Source organism: Pelodiscus sinensis, chromosome 23 (assembly GCF_052426305.1).
Source record: "Pelodiscus sinensis isolate ZL-2025 chromosome 23, ASM5242630v1, whole genome shotgun sequence".
Classification (NCBI taxonomy): Eukaryota; Metazoa; Chordata; order Testudines; family Trionychidae; genus Pelodiscus; species Pelodiscus sinensis.
Window position 1 is genome coordinate 13844797 of NC_143074.1, and position 17269 is coordinate 13862065.

At 59.8% G+C, this 17269-nt stretch overlaps 1 protein-coding gene across 3 annotated transcripts in view; it reads left to right on the forward strand.

The window, feature by feature from the left end:
- HMCN2 (hemicentin 2) overlaps positions 1-17269 on the forward strand; it is a 133036-nt gene that overhangs the window by 101197 nt on the left and 14570 nt on the right. For all 3 annotated transcript variants that reach the window (XM_089773013.1, XM_089773014.1, XM_075906051.2), the window contains exons 58-78: positions 433-564; positions 1520-1663; positions 1813-1972; positions 3266-3390; positions 3516-3699; positions 4061-4158; positions 4822-5100; positions 5626-5804; positions 5890-5971; positions 6687-6823; positions 7194-7335; positions 8090-8237; positions 9480-9607; positions 9919-10075; positions 10333-10454; positions 10844-11008; positions 11126-11233; positions 11493-11627; positions 12227-12361; positions 13153-13343; positions 15915-16128. In XM_089773013.1, coding sequence (XP_089629139.1) covers positions 433-564; positions 1520-1663; positions 1813-1972; positions 3266-3390; positions 3516-3699; positions 4061-4158; positions 4822-5100; positions 5626-5804; positions 5890-5971; positions 6687-6823; positions 7194-7335; positions 8090-8237; positions 9480-9607; positions 9919-10075; positions 10333-10454; positions 10844-11008; positions 11126-11233; positions 11493-11627; positions 12227-12361; positions 13153-13343; positions 15915-16128 — 3165 coding nt within the window. The remainder of the gene's footprint in view (positions 1-432; positions 565-1519; positions 1664-1812; positions 1973-3265; positions 3391-3515; positions 3700-4060; positions 4159-4821; positions 5101-5625; positions 5805-5889; positions 5972-6686; positions 6824-7193; positions 7336-8089; positions 8238-9479; positions 9608-9918; positions 10076-10332; positions 10455-10843; positions 11009-11125; positions 11234-11492; positions 11628-12226; positions 12362-13152; positions 13344-15914; positions 16129-17269) is intronic.

Genomic DNA, 17269 nt, shown 5'->3' on the forward strand with positions numbered 1-17269 from the left:
AGCCGGGGATGGGGGTGGGGCTTGGAGCCAGTGTGCAGCTCCAGACCCTCCTCTCACTGACACCCGAGACAGGAGTCACTTCAATGTCAGTGTTTTGTGCAGGGGCAGCCCCTGCTAGAGGTGTGCTGAGCGGAGACGCAGCAGGGGGCAGCACTGAGGGGACCCGGGTTCTGTTCCCAGCTCTGCTGCCTGTCTGTGTGCCTCAGGTTCCTCACACGTACAGTGGGGACAATGGCACTCACCCTGGCTGTGGGAGCTGGGGGGGAAAGTGCTGAGTGGCGTTTCCTGCGTGTCTGAGCTGAGATGGGCGAGGGGCCCTGCTCCATTTCTGTGCTTTACCAATGTGATCTCCGCAAACGCAGTGGGACCCACGTGTCTCAGCCCCAGCAGCAGCGACTGAGTCTTCCCTTGTGTTCTGTTTCGCTCCCAAAGTCCCCCCAGCCATCAAGAACCCGCATGAGGAGACAGTCCACGGAGCCATGGGGAGCCTCCTTGTTCTGAACTGCGAGGCGGTCGGTGTTCCTCCTCCTTCCATCACCTGGCTGAAAGATGGGGCGTTGCTTGGTAAGGAGGCCATATTGCCACACCAGCTGGCTTGGCAGGCTTCTGGGATAGCAGAGCTGGTGCAAGCTGACCGTAGTGCATACAGCTAGAGCTCCTAGCCGGGAGGGGTGGTTTCTAGATTTCAAATACAGGACGGTGGGTGCAGACTTCTGGGTTCTGTTGCCAACTTGCTTTGTGAGTCACACTGTTTTGTGCCTCAGTTTCCCACTTTCTAAAGTGGAGGTTCCCCCCTCACAGGGGGTGGGGATGAGGCCTGGCTCTTCGTGTGTGTGAAGTCCTTTGAGCTCTCAGGCAGTGACAGAAGTGCATTATCATTTGTGAAATAAACCCCAAGGGGCATGTAGGAAAATCTCAGGGCATGTTCATGGGCCAGAGTTAGTGCGTGCTTTACATGGATGCTCGCAAAACCTTGGGGACCTGTTTGTGAAGCCGGACACAAGGGAACCCTAGTTCCCTTGTGGCGTCACAGCTCTGAGATAGTGGAACTCGCTGAGGGGCATGCTGGTTAGATCGCTGCAGAATTAAAGCCTCTAGATAATATAAATGCAAGTACCAGGATTTCTGGCTTTAGTTGGGGCTACCCCAGTCCTGCTGTGTTCCACCTGAACGGTGGAATCCCTAAGAAAAGCACCATAGGCTGGAGGGGAAATGCGGCAGCATCTAAGGAGCCTGATCTTGATATTGTGCAGTGAAGCTTTAGTGCCCCAGGAGATCAGCTGAACCAGGGTCCCTGCGTTTCATGCCCATAAGCAGAAAGTTCTTAGCATTGGGCAGTGCTGCCGGGTCATCCCAGGCTGAGGATGAGGAGAATGGAGTCCCAAAGTCCCGCTGGGGGGAATTCCCATGTGAAATGAGGGAAGCCTCCTTTCCCGAGGTGGAGCAGCTGTTCCCCCGAGGCAGGGAGCAAGGAAACCCTGTGCTTGTTTCGGAATGATTTGCTTTCTTTCCCCCGCAGAGAGCAGCATGGAGCAGGGAGTGGTGTCCCGGGGCGGCCAGTTACAGCTCAGCCGCTTGCAGCCGTTCCATGGGGGCCGGTACACCTGCCTGGTGCAGAGCCTTGAGGCACAGGCGCGCAAGGAGTTCACCGTCTCGGTGCATGGTAGGCCCCGTGAGGCGCTGCGGCTTGCAGGCTGCACTTGAATGGGGTGGAGATGGAGCCACTGGGGGAGCATTCAGGATGTGATTTGGGCTGGAAAGGGGTCAGGTAACTCCTCCGCTCTCCCCTCACATTCTTCTCTCTCCACTCAGTGGCACCCAGAATCCTCAGCGCAGACACCCCCAGTGAACGCAGCGTCCTGGAGGGCACCAGGGTGGCTCTGGAGTGTGAAGTGGAAGGGCAGCCAGCGCCGGACGTCACGTGGCTGAAGGATGGGAGACCACTGGAACTGCCTGCTCCCCCTCGCCTCCGGTATGCCTCTTGCGAGGCGGTGCAGAGGGCAGCACGGCTCAACGTGCAGCAGCAGTCAAGAAGGCAAACAAAATGTTGGAAACCATTAGCAAAGGCCTAGAGGATAAGACAGAGAATATCATATTGCCTTATAGCAATCCCAGGGGAGGCCCACATCTTGAATACGGCGTGCTGGTCTGGTCACTCCATCTCAAAAAAGATACCTTGCAATTGGAAAAGGACAACAAAAATGAATAGGGGGACGGAACGGCTGCCATATGAAGAAAGATTAATAAGCTGGGACCATTCAGCTTGGAAGAGAAATGAATCGGGAGGGATATGATTGCAGTCTATAAAATCATGCAGGCGTGGAGAAAGTAAATAAGGAAATGTTATTTATTCCTTCCCATAACACAAGAACCAAGGGTCACCCAATGAAATGAACAGGCAGCAGGTTTAAAACAAACGAAAGGAAGTATTTCATCACACGACACACTGCAACTGTCCATTGCAGGCGGTGTGTTTGGGACCAGGGAGCGGAGCCTGCATGGCCATGAGCGTCCTGGCCTTTATCGATATTACTGAGGAGGATCACGTTAGAGGCCCTACGAGAGGGCCTGGCTTCCCCCGTGGGGTCTCCCCTGCCGGCTGTGGCCTGCATCACATGTCTGGTTGCTTCCCAAAGTTCCAGGGGCGCTGCAGCCGGCAGTGCTGGTCAGAGTTGTGCGGGGGAGTCAGGCTCCCTGACTCAAACCAGCAGCTGCTGTGGGGCTGATGCCACCCGGCTGTCGGGTGGGTGCCGACCGATCCTGTAAACCTCGTTGCACAAGGCATAAGGGATTGGTCGGCAAAGGCTTTCCTTGCCAACTGATCCCTGTCTTGACTGCCGCTTTGTGCTGACAAACAGCTGAGCTGGCACAACGCGGCGGCCATTTTTATTCTAATGAAGCGGGGGATATTTAAATCCCTGCTTCACTGACTATGTCGGTATGTCTAATTTACATGTCTCTGTTGGCAGAGGCCTGTAGTCTAGACGTACCCCTCGTGTGGTTCATTGTCCCATGCAGTGGCACTTAGAGATAAGAACAAGGGAACTCTACAGCCTAAGTTGACAGCCAGCTGGCTTTATAGCTCAAGTTGTAAAGGCTCCTATCTTGAGATCCCAGGTTCAAATCCACCAAAGATAATGCCAGCTAGTTAGATCCTTTATCTCGGGGCGGGGAGTGTTTCGCAAGACACAGGTTTGATACCAGGCAAGGCTGTGGTGGCTCTGGTGGGTTCTGCTGACTGACTGAGTCTCCTCTGTGTGTGCAGGCTGTCTCCTGACGGCAGCTCCTTGCTCCTCGAGGGCCTGCAGGCGTCCGACTCAGGGGCATACACCTGTCTGGCTCAGAACAGGGCGGGAGAGGACTCCAAGCTCCATGTGTTGAACGTCCTGGGTGAGCAAAGCATGCTGGGTGGTGCTTGGCACGGGGGGGGGGGGGGGGAGGTTTGCTGCTGGCTAGGGGCAAAGCCCTGCTGCTAAGATCAATCTGCTCAATGCCGACCCCTTCTCCCCCCCCAGTTCCCCCTACTATCGAGAGAGGTGCCAACGACTCTGAGGTCATCCGCAGTGTCCCCTTGAGGCTGGTTACCATGGAGTGCCAAGCCCGGGGGTCCCCTCCCTTGCAGATCAGCTGGCTGAGGGACGGACTGCCCCTCCCTCTCTCCCACCGGGTCAGGCTGCTTTCTGCAGGACGCCTCCTCAGGTAAGAGAGGGCATTCCCAGGGTGCTTTGCACTCTGGCCAAACCCCTCCCCCTGTACCCATGCACCGTTATGCCTGGCCCCTGCCTGGCTGCCACTGCCCCCTCCAAAGGTGGCTGCATTTTGTCCAAGTGGTGAACATCAAGGGGCCCTGATTTTCAGAGGTGCTGGGGATGCAGCAGGAGCTGCCTGCCCCACCCGCCGTCTCTGGCGTTTTGGAGAGGCGGCCGTATCCCGTGCTGGGTGCACTAGCTGTCCCTGGGCAGTGGTCCCGCAAGGGGGTGGGAGCAGAAGCCACAAGCTGGCCTTAGAGTGCTCTGAATTGATTCCTCATCCTCTTCCCCCTCCCCACCCTGGGAGCCAGGATCTCTCTCGTGCAGGACGCAGACACTGGAATCTACACCTGCGTTGCAGCCAGCCGGGCGGGAGTCGCAGAGCGAAGCTTCGTCCTACAGATCCAGGGTATGAGGAGAATGTCCTTCCTCTGTGTGCCCGAGGGGCCAGCTGGGGAGGGCAGAGCCTCGGGAAAGGGGCGGCTGGGGTGAGGCAGGAAGAAAGGCCGGGCGCAAGCCAGCATCATTTTTCAGCTGGAAAGAAGGTGAAAGCCTGGAGAGGGGCTGGGGAAACGCACGCTGTGGGGGGCAGGGGGGTGGAGGAGACACGGGCTGGGAAATGTGGGGAGGAGAAATTGGCTACAGGCAGATCTGGGGGGTAGCTAATTAGCTGGAGGGGATTGCTGGAGAAGAAATGAGCCAGGGAAATGCAGGGTGTGGTGGGGAACCAACGTGGAGGGAGAGTTTGTCCAAGTGCTGGCTGGTGAGCTGGCTGGAGACGAGGACCCGCCTGTTCCTGTCCGGAGGCTGGAGGAGTGGCAGGACGGACAGCAGGGACAGACCCCGGACAGCCGACCAGTGGCCACTGCGGCAGAGGGTGTTTGGAGGTGTCTCCGCTAGCTGCGAATGACGCTTGGCAGAGTCACGCTCTGTTCTGCTGCCTTGGGCAGCCTGGCCCCTGATCAGGCTGTCAGCATCCCAGAGGGAGGGGGGCAAAGGTGTGAGCTGAACACGACAGGCGAGGCCTTCTCTGGCCTCAGCTCCAGACACCTGCCGCTTCTGCCTCCCCCAGCACCTCCCACCCTGGAGCCCTCGGAGAGCAGCGAGGCCGTGACCGCAAAGACCAACTCCTCTGTGACCTTCAGCTGTGCAGCCAGTGGGTCGCCGCTGCCCACGCTGACCTGGCTGAAGGATGGCGAGCCCTTGACTCTGCAAAACAACCTGGTGCCCAACAGCCCAGGCACGAGGCTTCACCTGGAGTCGGTGCAGCCTGCCGATTCAGGGGTCTACTCCTGTGTTGCTGAGAACGAGGCTGGGGGAGTGAGCAAGCACTTCCACCTCTCTGTCATGGGTATGTGCCTAGCAGGTGAGGGGGGCAGGAGGAGGGATGGGGGGCAGGCAAGGAGACTGGGCTGATAGGGCTGAGCTGGGGGGCAGGAACTGGGGCACAAGACATCACCGGGCCCTGGGCAATGGGGTAGCGGGCTCGACTCTGGGGCCCCCCGAAGGGGTGGGGCCTCAGGCAGAATAGGTGGGGCTAGGGCAGCCATTCCTCGGTGTCCCCAGAGCATGCGCCTCCCCCACCCAGCCCTCAGCCTTGAGCGGGGCTCCAGCGGTGATTTAAAGGGCCTGGTGCGCCAGCCCCTTTTGAATCTCTGAACGCCGGGGCAACTGCCCCTTTGCCGCCCCAGCCAGCAGCTCTGCCCAGTCTGTTCTCTCCCCGGTGCCCCATTCAACTCTCCAGTTTTCTGGGCACTACAGGCCATCTCACCCCGGCGCCTCCCTTCCCACTAACACCAGCCCCAAGGGCCTTCCCCTCTGCCTGCCCGCCTTGTCCAGAGCACGGCGGTGAAACCAGCCCCGGTCTGCCTTGCAGAGCCCGCGCGCCTGGCGGATTTGGCCCCGCCCACGGAGATCGCTGCCGCCATTGGCGCGCCCTTAGAATTGCTGTGCACCGCGGCGGGCGTCCCCGCCCCCCGTGTCACCTGGGAGAAGGACGGGCGGCTGCTCCCCAGGCCCGGGAACGGGAGCTCCCTGCGGATAGAGAGTGTGCAGGTGGGGACTTCTCCCCTTCCCTCCCCTTCCACCCCCGCCTCCCTGAACTTGCCCCTGATCTTTCCTTCCTTCTGGCCTCTCGCAGGCAGACGATGCCGGCTTGTATACCTGTCTGGCGGCGAGCCCTGCCGGGGAGGATGGCAAGAGCTTCTGGGTCAAGACGCACGGTACCATCACACTGCCAGAGCCCTGTGGCTGGAAAGCAGGCCAGCGGCAGCCAGCCCCATGCTTGCACTGCCTTCGCAAGCAACTCCTGCCGCCCAGGAGAGGAGGGTCGTGGGTGCAGGGCAGAGGCCACATCAGCCGCTAGCAGCCGGGGAAGGGGAGGTCCCCGTGCCGGTGTCCCTTTGCCCAGGGAGGGGAACCGATGGTGCCCCCGAAAGAAACGTGCCCCTTGTGGGAATGGGACGGGTCGAATGGCAAAATGCAGGGTTGGTGTCCATCTCTGCCATGCAGCAAGCTCTGTGGGGCCAGGACTAGCGCCACTGGAAAGCAGCCAGGTGCAGGCAGGCCTGCAGCTGGGGGCAGGGAGCTGGTGCCTTTATATCCGGGAGGGGGGGGGGGGGGGATGTACTGCTCTCCCTTGGTGGGTGCCTCGTAGGACCAGAGCTGGGCATGCAGGTCCTGGCCCCCTCGCACGCCCACCCTTCTGGATCAGCGACCGGGCTGGCTGAGGGGGAAGGGCAAAGGGGGTGTAACGCTTTCCCGGGAGCATAGGGCTGGGGGACTGCATGCAGGGTTCGTGCAAAGCCGAGCAGCGAGGGCTGGGGCATTGGGTGGGAGGTGGGTGTTACCGTGTGGGGGCAGCGCTCTCTCCAGCGCTCTGGGCTGCTCGTGGGCGCGATTCCCCTTTAGCGCCCACCTGACCCTGTGTCCCTGCAGCGCCTGCTACCGCGCAGCACTCCGGCGAGACGCGCCCTGTCCCAGCGCTGGCTGGCGGGCAGCTCACCCTGGAGTGCCCTGTGGACACTGACCCGCCGCCCCGCATCGAGTGGCGCCGAGGGGGGTCCCTGCTGCAGGTGTGTATCTGGGGGTCTGCTGGCTCTCGCACATACCAGGCTGGGTGTAACTCCCCAACCCGCCTCCCTGGCCATTTCAGGGCCGGAGTTTCCCTCCCACTCTCAGTGGCTCTGCCAATGCGCCAGGTGGCTTCCCGTCACTGCACAGCGGGGGCCTAGAGCCGCTGCCCATGGGATCCCTGCCCGGTGCCTGTGTCCCTTGGATCGGCCGCCCCCACCTGGCTCGGCTCCGGCTGCTCAGTGGTGTGATGCTGCCTTTGGGAAGTTGAACCAGGGCCACTGGACTTGTTGCTCGTGAAACCTGCGGTCGGATGCACCCTGCGGCCAGGGCGGTGCTGCTCATGGGCTGTTTGTCTCCGGGTGCCGGCAGGAGGATGCCCGCGTGCGATTTCGGGCCCAGGGGCGCTTCCTTCAGATCCAGGCTGTGGGAGTGCCTGACGGCGGAGAATACAGCTGCACGGCCAGCAGCGCGCTGGGGAGAACCAGCCTGCGCTTCCATGTGGAGATCCACAGTGAGTAGAGCCACAGGGGCCTCTGGGGAAGGGGGAGCCTCCTGGCTCAGATCCTCAGGCACGCTCAGTCACTGGCCTCCATTGCAGGCAGTGGAGCTGGGCTGACTCAGACCCCCCTGGCTCTCACGCTCCCTCCCGGAGCTGGGGTGTTGGGATCCTGTTAATCCATAGGCTGTCGTCCCATAAGGAGAGGGCTGGGTAGGCTCTTGGATTCCCTCCATTTACACATCTCCTGCCATTGGCTTGGTTAATCCCTGTGTAGCATGTTCTGTCGTCTCCGACCTGCTCTACCTCCTGTGTTCACACCTGAGTCACCTTGCCCGTTGCTGTGGCCTTGTTCTTGGTCCATGGCTCCTCGGGTGTTCCCTCCCCTGGCCTTGGTAAGCTCAGTCCCTCTGCTCCTGGCCCATTTCCCTGTCTTCGGTAGCACAGACACTCATCGCCGCCGGCTCATCTTTGCCTCCCTAACCCTGGCTTCTGAGAAATGAGGCCTCCCACAGGTCTATTACTCATGTCAAGCCAGGCCAATGTAGGAGCAAGTGAAAGGAGGAGGGGCTTCAGATCCCCCCAGCCCCAGAACATTGGAACCCCTCCAAATGTCTTCTTCCTCCCCGGCCATGGCACCAGGCGAGAGGAAGGGTGCTGGGTGCTGCTCCTGGAAAGGGGGTGCCCGAGAGCAGAACAGCGAAGCACCAACTCGGTAACTTCTCGTACTGTTACGTCCAGTCTGCCCCCTGGGGTTGTTTTGTTGCAGCTGTCCCTGTGATAAAGCCAGGCCCCTTGGCTGTGAGTGCCACTGTGAATGAGTCAGCTCTGCTGCCCTGCAAGTCCGAGGGACTGCCCACACCGCAGATCACATGGAGAAAGGATGGCCAGCTCCTGCTGCCAGCCGGGAGCCCCAGGTACGCACGCCGGCTCCTGCTGCCGGCCGGGAGTCCCAGGTACGCACGCCGGCTCCTGCTGCCGGCCGGGAGCCCCAGGTACGCACGCCGGCTCCTGCTGCCGGCCGGGAGCCCCAGGTACGCACGCCGGCTCCTGCTGCCGGCCGGGAGCCCCAGGTATGCACGCCAGCACCTGCTGCCAGCCGGGAGCCCCAGGTACGCACGCCGGCTCCTGCTGCCGGCCGGGAGCCCCAGGTACACATGCCGGCTCCTGCTGCCGGCCGGGAGCCCCAGGTACGCACGCCAGCACCTGCTGCCAGCCGGGAGCCCCAGGTACGCACGCCGGCTCCTGCTGCCGGCCGGGAGCCCCAGGTACGCACGCCGGCACCTGCTGCCGCCCGGGAGCCCCAGGTACGCACGCCGGCACCTGCTGCCGCCCGGGAGCCCCAGGTACGCACGCCGGCACCTGCTGCCGGCCGGGAGCCCCAGGTACGCACGCCGGCTCCTACTGCCAGCCGGGAGCCCCAGGTACGCACGCCGGCACCTGCTGCCGGCCGGGAGCCCCAGGTACGCACGCCGGCTCCTGCTGCCGGCCGGGAGCCCCAGGTACGCACGCCGGCTCCTGCTGCCGGCCGGGAGCCCCAGGTACGCACGCCGGCTCCTGCTGCCGGCCGGGAGCCCCGGGTACGCACGCCGGCTCCTGCTGCCGGCCGGGAGCCCCAGGTACGCACGCCGGCTCCTGCTGCCGCCCGGGAGCCCCAGGTACGCACGCCGGCTCCTGCTGCCTGGGGCCCAGGGCCGTGCCACAGCCAAGTTCTGCCATTCCTGGCTTGCTGGCTCTGTGGGAAAGCAGCCACTTCCCATCTGTTTTGTCTGTGGAGCCCTAGCACATCCCCGTGAGCTCAGGTTTATAACTGGGTTCCCTCACAAATGGTGAGGAATGGAGTTTCACAGAGGCCTTTGAGGCAGGGGCGTTTATTGCCCCCGCTGTATAGCTGGGGGAGCTTTGGCACGGGGAGATGAGGCGACTTGCCCAGGGTCAAGTGGGCAGATCAGTGGCCGAGCTGTGGACAGAGCTGTGCCCTGATTCCTAGCCCTGTGCTTTGACGTCTCTGTGCTAGTGGCTGCCTCTGGGCCTGCCTAGGCTGACAAGTGTTCTCCTGCCCTATGGCGGCTATTTCCTGGTTTGTCTGATGCTTTCCCTCAAAGAGGCATTGACCCAAACTGGTCGATGGCCTGACGGACTCTCCTCTCTCCCCTCAGGTTGGAGCTGCTGTCGGACGGCTCTCTGCGAATAGACCCAGTTCAGGTCCAGGACGCAGGGTATTACCTCTGCGTGGCGTCTAGCCCTGCTGGGTCTGACCGACGGGCCCTGGACCTCCGAGTCTTAGGTGAGAGGAGCGTGACGAGGGAAGGGAGTGAGCCGGGAATGCAGCAGGACCCTGGGAGCCCAGCATGGTGCACTGGGAGCCAGCTACGCTGCAGGGCTCTCAGACAGTCCTGCTCTAGATGCCACCATCTCTCTTTTCCCTGTGTGTGCCAGCCGCCCCTCCCCTTTGTTCCCAGGGGTCCCTCTGCCTCCTGCTGGGCAGGCCCAAGCCATTGTGCCCCCCACTCGTTAATGCTGCCTCCCTCTAGGAAGGCCTCTAGCTGGTTGGACTCCACTCCTGATCTGATCGCACTTGTCTCTGCTCCTCCCCAGTCCTCCCTGCCATTGCTCCGGGGCCCTCCAACCTCACCCTGACGGCCCTCAGCCCGGCCTCGCTCGCTTGCGAAGCTACTGGCCTCCCCAAGCCTCACGTGACCTGGAAGAAAGATGGAGAGCCCCTGGCCGTGGACCTCCCGCAGAGCCCATACAGGTACCGGCGCTGGGCTCGCCCTGCTGGCTGTGGGCAGCGCGGTTGGTCAGGGACGTGTGCAGAGTGCGGCAGGTTCAGCAGCTGGCTCTGCTGCCGTTGTATCCCTTGCAATGCTCCTTTCACCATCGGGCCCAGGCTCTCCACTGGACGCCGCTGGGCCTGGCCCTCTCCACCGCTGTGCTCACGTGCTCGGGGCATTGCTGACCTCAGGGGGTGGGATCTAGTGACTCCCCTTCCCCATGCACTCCGTGTCCCAGGTTACTGCCCTCTGGCTCCCTGCTGATTGCCAGCCCCGGCCTCCAGGACTCGGCGCAGTTCGAGTGCATCGTGAGGAACCCGGTGGGAGAGGCTCGCCGGCTCCTGACCGTCGCTGTGCAGGGTAAGTCACTCGGACAGGCCTGGGTCTCGCCCTGGGATGGGCTTTCTGTTGCCCCAAGTGCAAAGAGCTGACTGAGCTCCAGCCCGGGCTCCCCCTGCATGGCCAGCCTGGTGGGCGCTCCCACTTCAGCGAACCCAGGGCCATGGCCTGTGGGGGACCGGGCTGGGGGAGTGTGCGGGGTGCGGGCTGCATGCGCATTCAGGGGCTTTGGCTCTGTGCCTGAGGCTGCAGCAGCTCCGGCTTTGAATTCTGGAGGTTTCCCGGCCCAGTGCCAGCTGGGATGGCGGCTCTCGCACGTGCTCCCCGGAGCCTCGACTCGTCCCAGAGCGGGAGTCTGGCTCCGGCTCGTCATGTGCAGCCCTGTTCACCCTGCCTCCCGCTGCTCGCAGTCCCTCCCACGGTGGCAGACGACCGCACGGATTTCACGGCCACCCGCATGGCCCCGGCCATTCTGACCTGCTACGCCTCTGGGGTGCCAGCACCAGCTGTGGCCTGGAGCAAAGATGGAGCCCAGCTGGGAAAGCGAGGCAGCGGCTACCGCCTCTTGCCAACAGGTATCAGAAACACCAGCCCACGAATGGGGGTGCAGGTGGGGGAGGGGGCAGCGTGCCCAGCCTCCAAGAGGGCACGCTTCACCTCCCCCCTCGATTACCTACTCTCCTGTGTCCTAGGGGCTCTGGAGATCAGCCGTGCCCTGCCAATCCACGCCGGGCGCTACACCTGCACGGCCAGCAACGCCGCCGGCGTGGCACACAAGCACGTCCTACTGACAGTGCAAGGTACCCGGAGAGGCCAGGGCCACTGCAGGCTGCGGGAAGAACAGAGCCCAGGGGAGGGGGGCGCCAGGCCTGCAGGGGAGCCAGGACTGTGAAGGGGCCCTGGGGGAGGCAGGCTGTGGGAGGGTGGGTGCTGACCATGAAGCCCTGGAGGCTGAGAAAGCAGCCAGGTCAGACTGTGCGGGAGCCACCCAAGTGAACTGCATGGTGGCTGGAAGAGCGAAGGAGCCGGCTCAGACGCCGTTCCCCCTCTTGGTTGCAGAGCCCCCCGCCGTGCAGCCCCTGCCCAGCTTGGTGCAGGTGAGGGTCAATGCTGCTGTGGTTTTGCCCTGCGAGGCCTCTGGGCTCCCGCGCCCCGTGATCACATGGCAGAAGGAAGGGATCAACATACCAGCAGGTGAGCTTGGGTGCCACTAAGCCAGCCGAGCCCAGGGCTGCCATGCCGGTCACTGCTGCGGCCGCAAGGCCCCTGAGGGGTTGGTGACGCTGCTGGATCTTAGCACAGATATCCCAGGCTCTGCCAGGGTGGCAGTGGCTTGGATAACAACCTGTCTGAGGATCTTCCAAATCCCCCATCCTCTCCTGCCCTAGCTCCCCTGTTCTCACGGGACCTCTTTTGGCTGCAGCAGTGAGAGGCACTCTGCTTGGTGCACCCTGCATGGTGTCAGAGGGCAGCGAGGGGCGCCGCCAGTCCATCAAGCTGGAAATTGCAACAGCCCGTGGTTCTGAATCTCCCTTAGCCCTGGTGTCCTTGCTAAAACCCACTTAGCGTCATTACACTCTGTGTCCACCTGCCGGTGGGTTTTTCGCTTCCCGAGCGAAGCCGCTGTGTGCTACCTCGGAGGAGGCTGCATGCGACACGTGGAGGACGTGGTCCCTGTGTGCCGTCAGCCACTCGGTCACTTGGGCTGGTGTGGCCAGTGGCCAGCCTTCCTGCTCTTGCGCTTCAGTTCTGCCACGTCCCTTTCCTCTCTGGTCTTTGCTTCCTGGTGGCAGGAGCCGGTTTCAAGATGCTCCCCAATGGGCATCTGCATCTGTCCCGGGCCTCTGTGCAGGACGCTGGGGTTTATCTGTGTGTGGCTCAGAACCCCGCAGGCACCGCGCTGGGGAAGACCAGACTGATCGTGCAAGGTAGGAGTGTGGCTGGGGACCCACCTTGGAGCAAACCCAGAGCCACGTGCAAAACACAGGGGGCGGGGGGTTGTCCCGCAGGGCGTGCTCTCCTCTTCCACTGGCCTGGCTGGAATGGCTGCTCTGAGCTGGGGAGGTGACGAGTATCTGTTAATAAAACCTCCCTTGGGGTTTCCCAGCTTGAGGTGGGTGGTAGGATGGGCAGCAGCAGCCCCACTAGCCTGCTCTTTCCGTCGTGCCCCGCGGCAGAGCTTGGTCACCGTTCTCATCCCCTGCCAGTGCTGGATGGGGATACGCTCCAGCTTTACTGTGCTTGGAGGCTCAGTGGCAGAATTGTGCTGTCGCTAAGCCAGCACCTGGGAGCCACGGGTCCCAACTTGCTGTTACTAGAGACAGGCTGAGCTGTGGGTCCAAATTTCCCCCACGCAGGTGGGCATTCTGGTCTGGGTTGCGAGAGCACAGAGGCGGGTGCTGCAAATGCTGCGTTCGTCTCCGTGCACGGCGAGGGAGCGCAGGGGAAGATGGGGGTGGTTGGGCAGCAGGCAGGGCAGAGGGCGAGAAGCAGAGGGTAAGAGAGGAGCACCGGGCAGAGCGGTCAGGCTGGGACTGGCAGATACTTCCAGCAGCTGCATTCGCCAGGGGCCGGGCTGGCATCTCACTCCAGGGCACTTCTGCAAACTCTGTTCAGTCAAAGCTGGCTCACTCCGGGCATTCGCTGGAAAGTAGCTGTGGGAGGGGAACCCTTGTCATCAGATGAGGGATCCTTTGCCTCCCACTCTGTTTTTTTCCAGTGCCGCCAGTCATTGAGGCTGGCCAGCTGGAGCTGTCCATCCTGGAGGGCTTGCCTGTTCTTCTGCCTTGTGCAGCGCGGGGAGTCCCTGAACCCAGAGTCACCTGGTCCAAAGATGGGGTCCCAGTGCCGGGGATGGAGGGGAAGTTCACCTTGCTGCCATCTGGGGGGCTGATGGTGAAGGACTCCCAGGTAAGCACCTCAAGGGGACAGTGTGTGTTCTGGCTTTTCCCATGTAGTTCTCCCAGGCCCGAGACAGTAAAGGGAGCATCTGGAGAAGGGATATTCCCAATATCTGGATTGGTATATACAAAAGCCTGGAGGAGAACACTTCCATCTCCCTGGACACACAGTAGGGGTATGTCTACACTACCCTCCTATTTCGAACTAGGAGGGTAATGTAGGCATACCGCAATTGCAAATGAAGCCCGGGATTTGAATTTCCCGGGCTTCATTTGCATAAGCTGGGCGCCGCCATTTTTAAATCCCGGCTGGTTCGAACCCCGTGCAGCGCGGCTACATGCGGCATGAACTAGGTAGTTCGAACTAGGCTTCCTAGTTCAAACTACCGTTACTCCTCGTGGAATGAATTGACCTCATTATCTCTAACCTTACTCTTGATTGGAACTCTTTTCTTATGCCTGTATATTTTTGCCTGCCTCTGAAATTTCCACTACAGCATGCATGTGACAAAGTGGGTCTTTGCCCTCGAAAGCTTATGCTCCAATAAATATGTTGGGGTATGTCTACACTACAAAGTTAGTTCGAACTAACGGACGTTAGTTCGAACTAACTTTCATAGGCGCTACACTAGCGCTCCGTTAGTTCGAATTTAATTCGAACTAACGGAGCGCTTAATTCGAACTAGGAAAACCTCATTTTACGAGGATTAAGCCTAGTTCGAACTTACTAGTTCGAATTAAGGGGTGTGTAGCCCCTTAATTCGAACTAGTGGGAGGCTAGCCCTCCCCAGGTTTCCCTGGTGGCCACTCTGGCCAACACCAGGGAAACTCTTCTGCCCCCCTCCCGGCCCTGGATCCCTTAAAGGGGCACGGGCTGGCTACGGTGCCCGTGCCAGGTGCAAGCCTGCCAGCACCCAGCCAGCAGACCCTGCACCTGGCACGGATCGAGCCACCCACCCGATGCCCCCCAGCCCTCCCCCTCTTCCCGGGACCAGGCTGGCGGCTCCCGGGAGCTTGCCCAGGACCGCAAGAGGCGGGCACCCACCTGGGCTAGTGCAGACATCGTGGACCTTGTCCACGATCTCCGCACTAGGCATAGGAAAGTGGCCGGCTTGGGCAGGAGAGCTGCCAGCCTGGCCACCCAGGAGCAGGTGTGCATGAAAATCAAGGGGGTCCACTGAGACCCCCGACCCTGAGCCCTGAGCTTAGAATGGCCGTCCTGGGTCAGACCAAAGGTCCATCTAGCTCAATAGCCTGTCTGCCGACAGCGGCCAACCCTAGGGACCCTGGAGGGGATGGACCGAAGACAGTGACCATGCCATTTGTCTCGTGCCATCCCTCTCCAGCCTTCCCCAAACCTTGGACAGGGACCCCACTCCTACCCCCTGGCTAATAGCACTCCATGGACCCAACCTCCATGACTTGATCTCACTTCCCTTTAAACTCTGTTCTAGTTCTAGCCTTCACAGCCTCCTGCAGCAAGGAGTTCCACAGGTTGACTATTTGCTTTGTGAAGAACAACTTTCTGTTACTACTTTGAAGCCTGCTACCCATTCCTTTCCTTTGGTGTCCTCTAGTCCTTCTATTATGGGAACTAATGAAGAACTTTTCTGTATGCACCCTCTCCACCCAACTCCTGCTTTTAGAGACCTCTATCCTGTCCCCCCTCCGTCTCCTCTTTTCTAAGCTGAAAAGTCCCAGTCTCTTTAGCCTCTCTTCATATGGGACCTGTTCCCAACCCCTGATCATTTTAGTTGCCCTCCCCTCTCCCAGCCTCTCTCTTCCCCTCTCCCACCTCCTTTTCCCAGTCTCCCCCAGTTTTGTTCAATAAAGACAGATTCCATTTGTGAACACAATTGTCCTTTTTTTTGTACATCAAGAAAAGGGGCTAGGGAAGGGTAAGTGGAAGGAGGTGATGGAGGAGTGGGGTACGCGCCCCCGATGGGGAGGACTGGGCTGGCTCTGCGGTCTTTTGGGGTGGAAGCTCTCCTGCAGCCGAATGCTGTGATGTGCCCAGTGTGGGTACTCCGGGCACTCCAAGCCAGGACTGCTTTGCAAGCGGGGCACCCCTGAGAACTGTCTGTCCGGGGTGGGGGTCGGGACCCTTTAAGCGCAGCCCTCGGCTAGCCTGAGACAGCATCTCCACGCTCTAAGTCCTCCTCTGATGCCCTGCCAGCACTGCTTCTGGCCATCCTTAAGCCAGGTTCAGGGTCCACTTAATGTGGACATGCTAGTTCGAATTAGCAAAACGCTAATTCGAACTAGTTTTTAGTTCTAGACGCGTTAGTTCGAATTAGCTTAGTTCGAATGAACTAATTCGAACCAAGTTAGTTCGAATTAGCGCTGTAGTGTAGACATACCCTCGGTCTGTAAGGTGCCACAGGACTTCTCATTGTTTTCTCAGCTGGCTAGGTACTGTCGGGAACCTGAGGGATTCTGTGAAGCTAGCTCACAGGGGAGGATCAACCCATTGGCTGGAATGGGGAAACACCCCGAACCCTCTAGGCTCGGTTCACTTGTGGGGTGCAGCGCCTCACCTGAGCGGTGCCCCACTGACTCGCTCCAACTTCTCCCCTTGCAGGGAGGGGATTCCGGGACGTACACCTGCACTGCAGAAAACTCTGCCGGGAAAGCCAGGGTGCAGCTCCAGCTCTCCGTCCACATCCCTCCCACCTTCACAGAGCTGCCAAGGGACCAGACGCTGAACAGGGGCGAGAGGATGAGGCTTGGCTGCGTCGCTAAGGGGAACCCAATGCCCCACATCACCTGGCTGCTCAACAATAAACCGGTCAGAGGTGAGCTGGGCAAACTGCCATGGGGGTGGTGGGAGCCAGGGGCAGGGGTGCAAAGAAAGGAGGAGACCCTGTGTGGGGGAGAGGTAAGAGAGCAGGTGAACTAACGCGCAGGGATCAGGGGCTGCACTGATGTCTTTGAGAAGAGGCCCCAGCAGGGAGCAGACCTAGCTGTAGGTTGTAGTGCAGGGCAGTGCACAGGAGGGAGCGCAGTCAAATGGTTAGAGCAGGGAATTAGGACTGCTGGGTTTTGTTGTAGATTAACATAAGAACGTAAGAACATAAGAACGGCCATACTGGGTCAGACCAAAGGTCCATCTAGCCTAGTGTCCTGTCTGCTAACAGTGGTCAATACCAGATGCCCCAGAGGGAGGAATCACAACAGGGAATCCCCAAGTGATCCTTCCCCTGCCACCCACCTCCAGAGAAACAGAGGCTAGGGACACCATTCCTACCCATCCTGGCTAATAGCCATTGATGGACCTAACGTCTGTGAATCTATTTAGCTCTTTTTTTAACCCGGTTAAAGTTCTAGCCTTCACCACGTCCTCTGGCAAGGAGTTCCACAGGTTGACTGTGCTCTGAGTGAAGAAAACCTTCCTTTTGTTTGTTTTAAACCTGCTGCCTATTAATTTCATTTGGTGACCCCTAGTTCTTATATTGTGGGAATAAGTAAATACCATTTCCTTATTCACTTTTTCCAAACCAGTCATGATTTTATAGACCTCTATCATATCCCTTCTTAGTCTCCTCTTTTCTAAGATGAAAACTACAAATCTTTTTAATATGTCTTCATATGGGACCTGAAGACATACCCCTGATCATTTTTGTTGCCCTTTTCTGAACCTTTTCCAATGCCAATATTTCTTTTTTGAGATGAGGCGACCACATCTGTACGCAGTATCCAAGATGTGGGCGTACCATGGTTTCATATAGAGGCAGTAAGATATTTTTTGTCTTATTCACTATCCCTTTTTTAATGACGCCTCACATTCTATTTGCTTTTTTGACTGCGCTGCACACTGAGTGGATGTTTTCAGAGAACTATCCACAGAGACTCCAAGATCTTTCTCTTGGGTAGTTGTAGCCAAATGAATCCCCCTCATATTGTATGCACAGTTGGGATTATTTTTTCATTACTTTA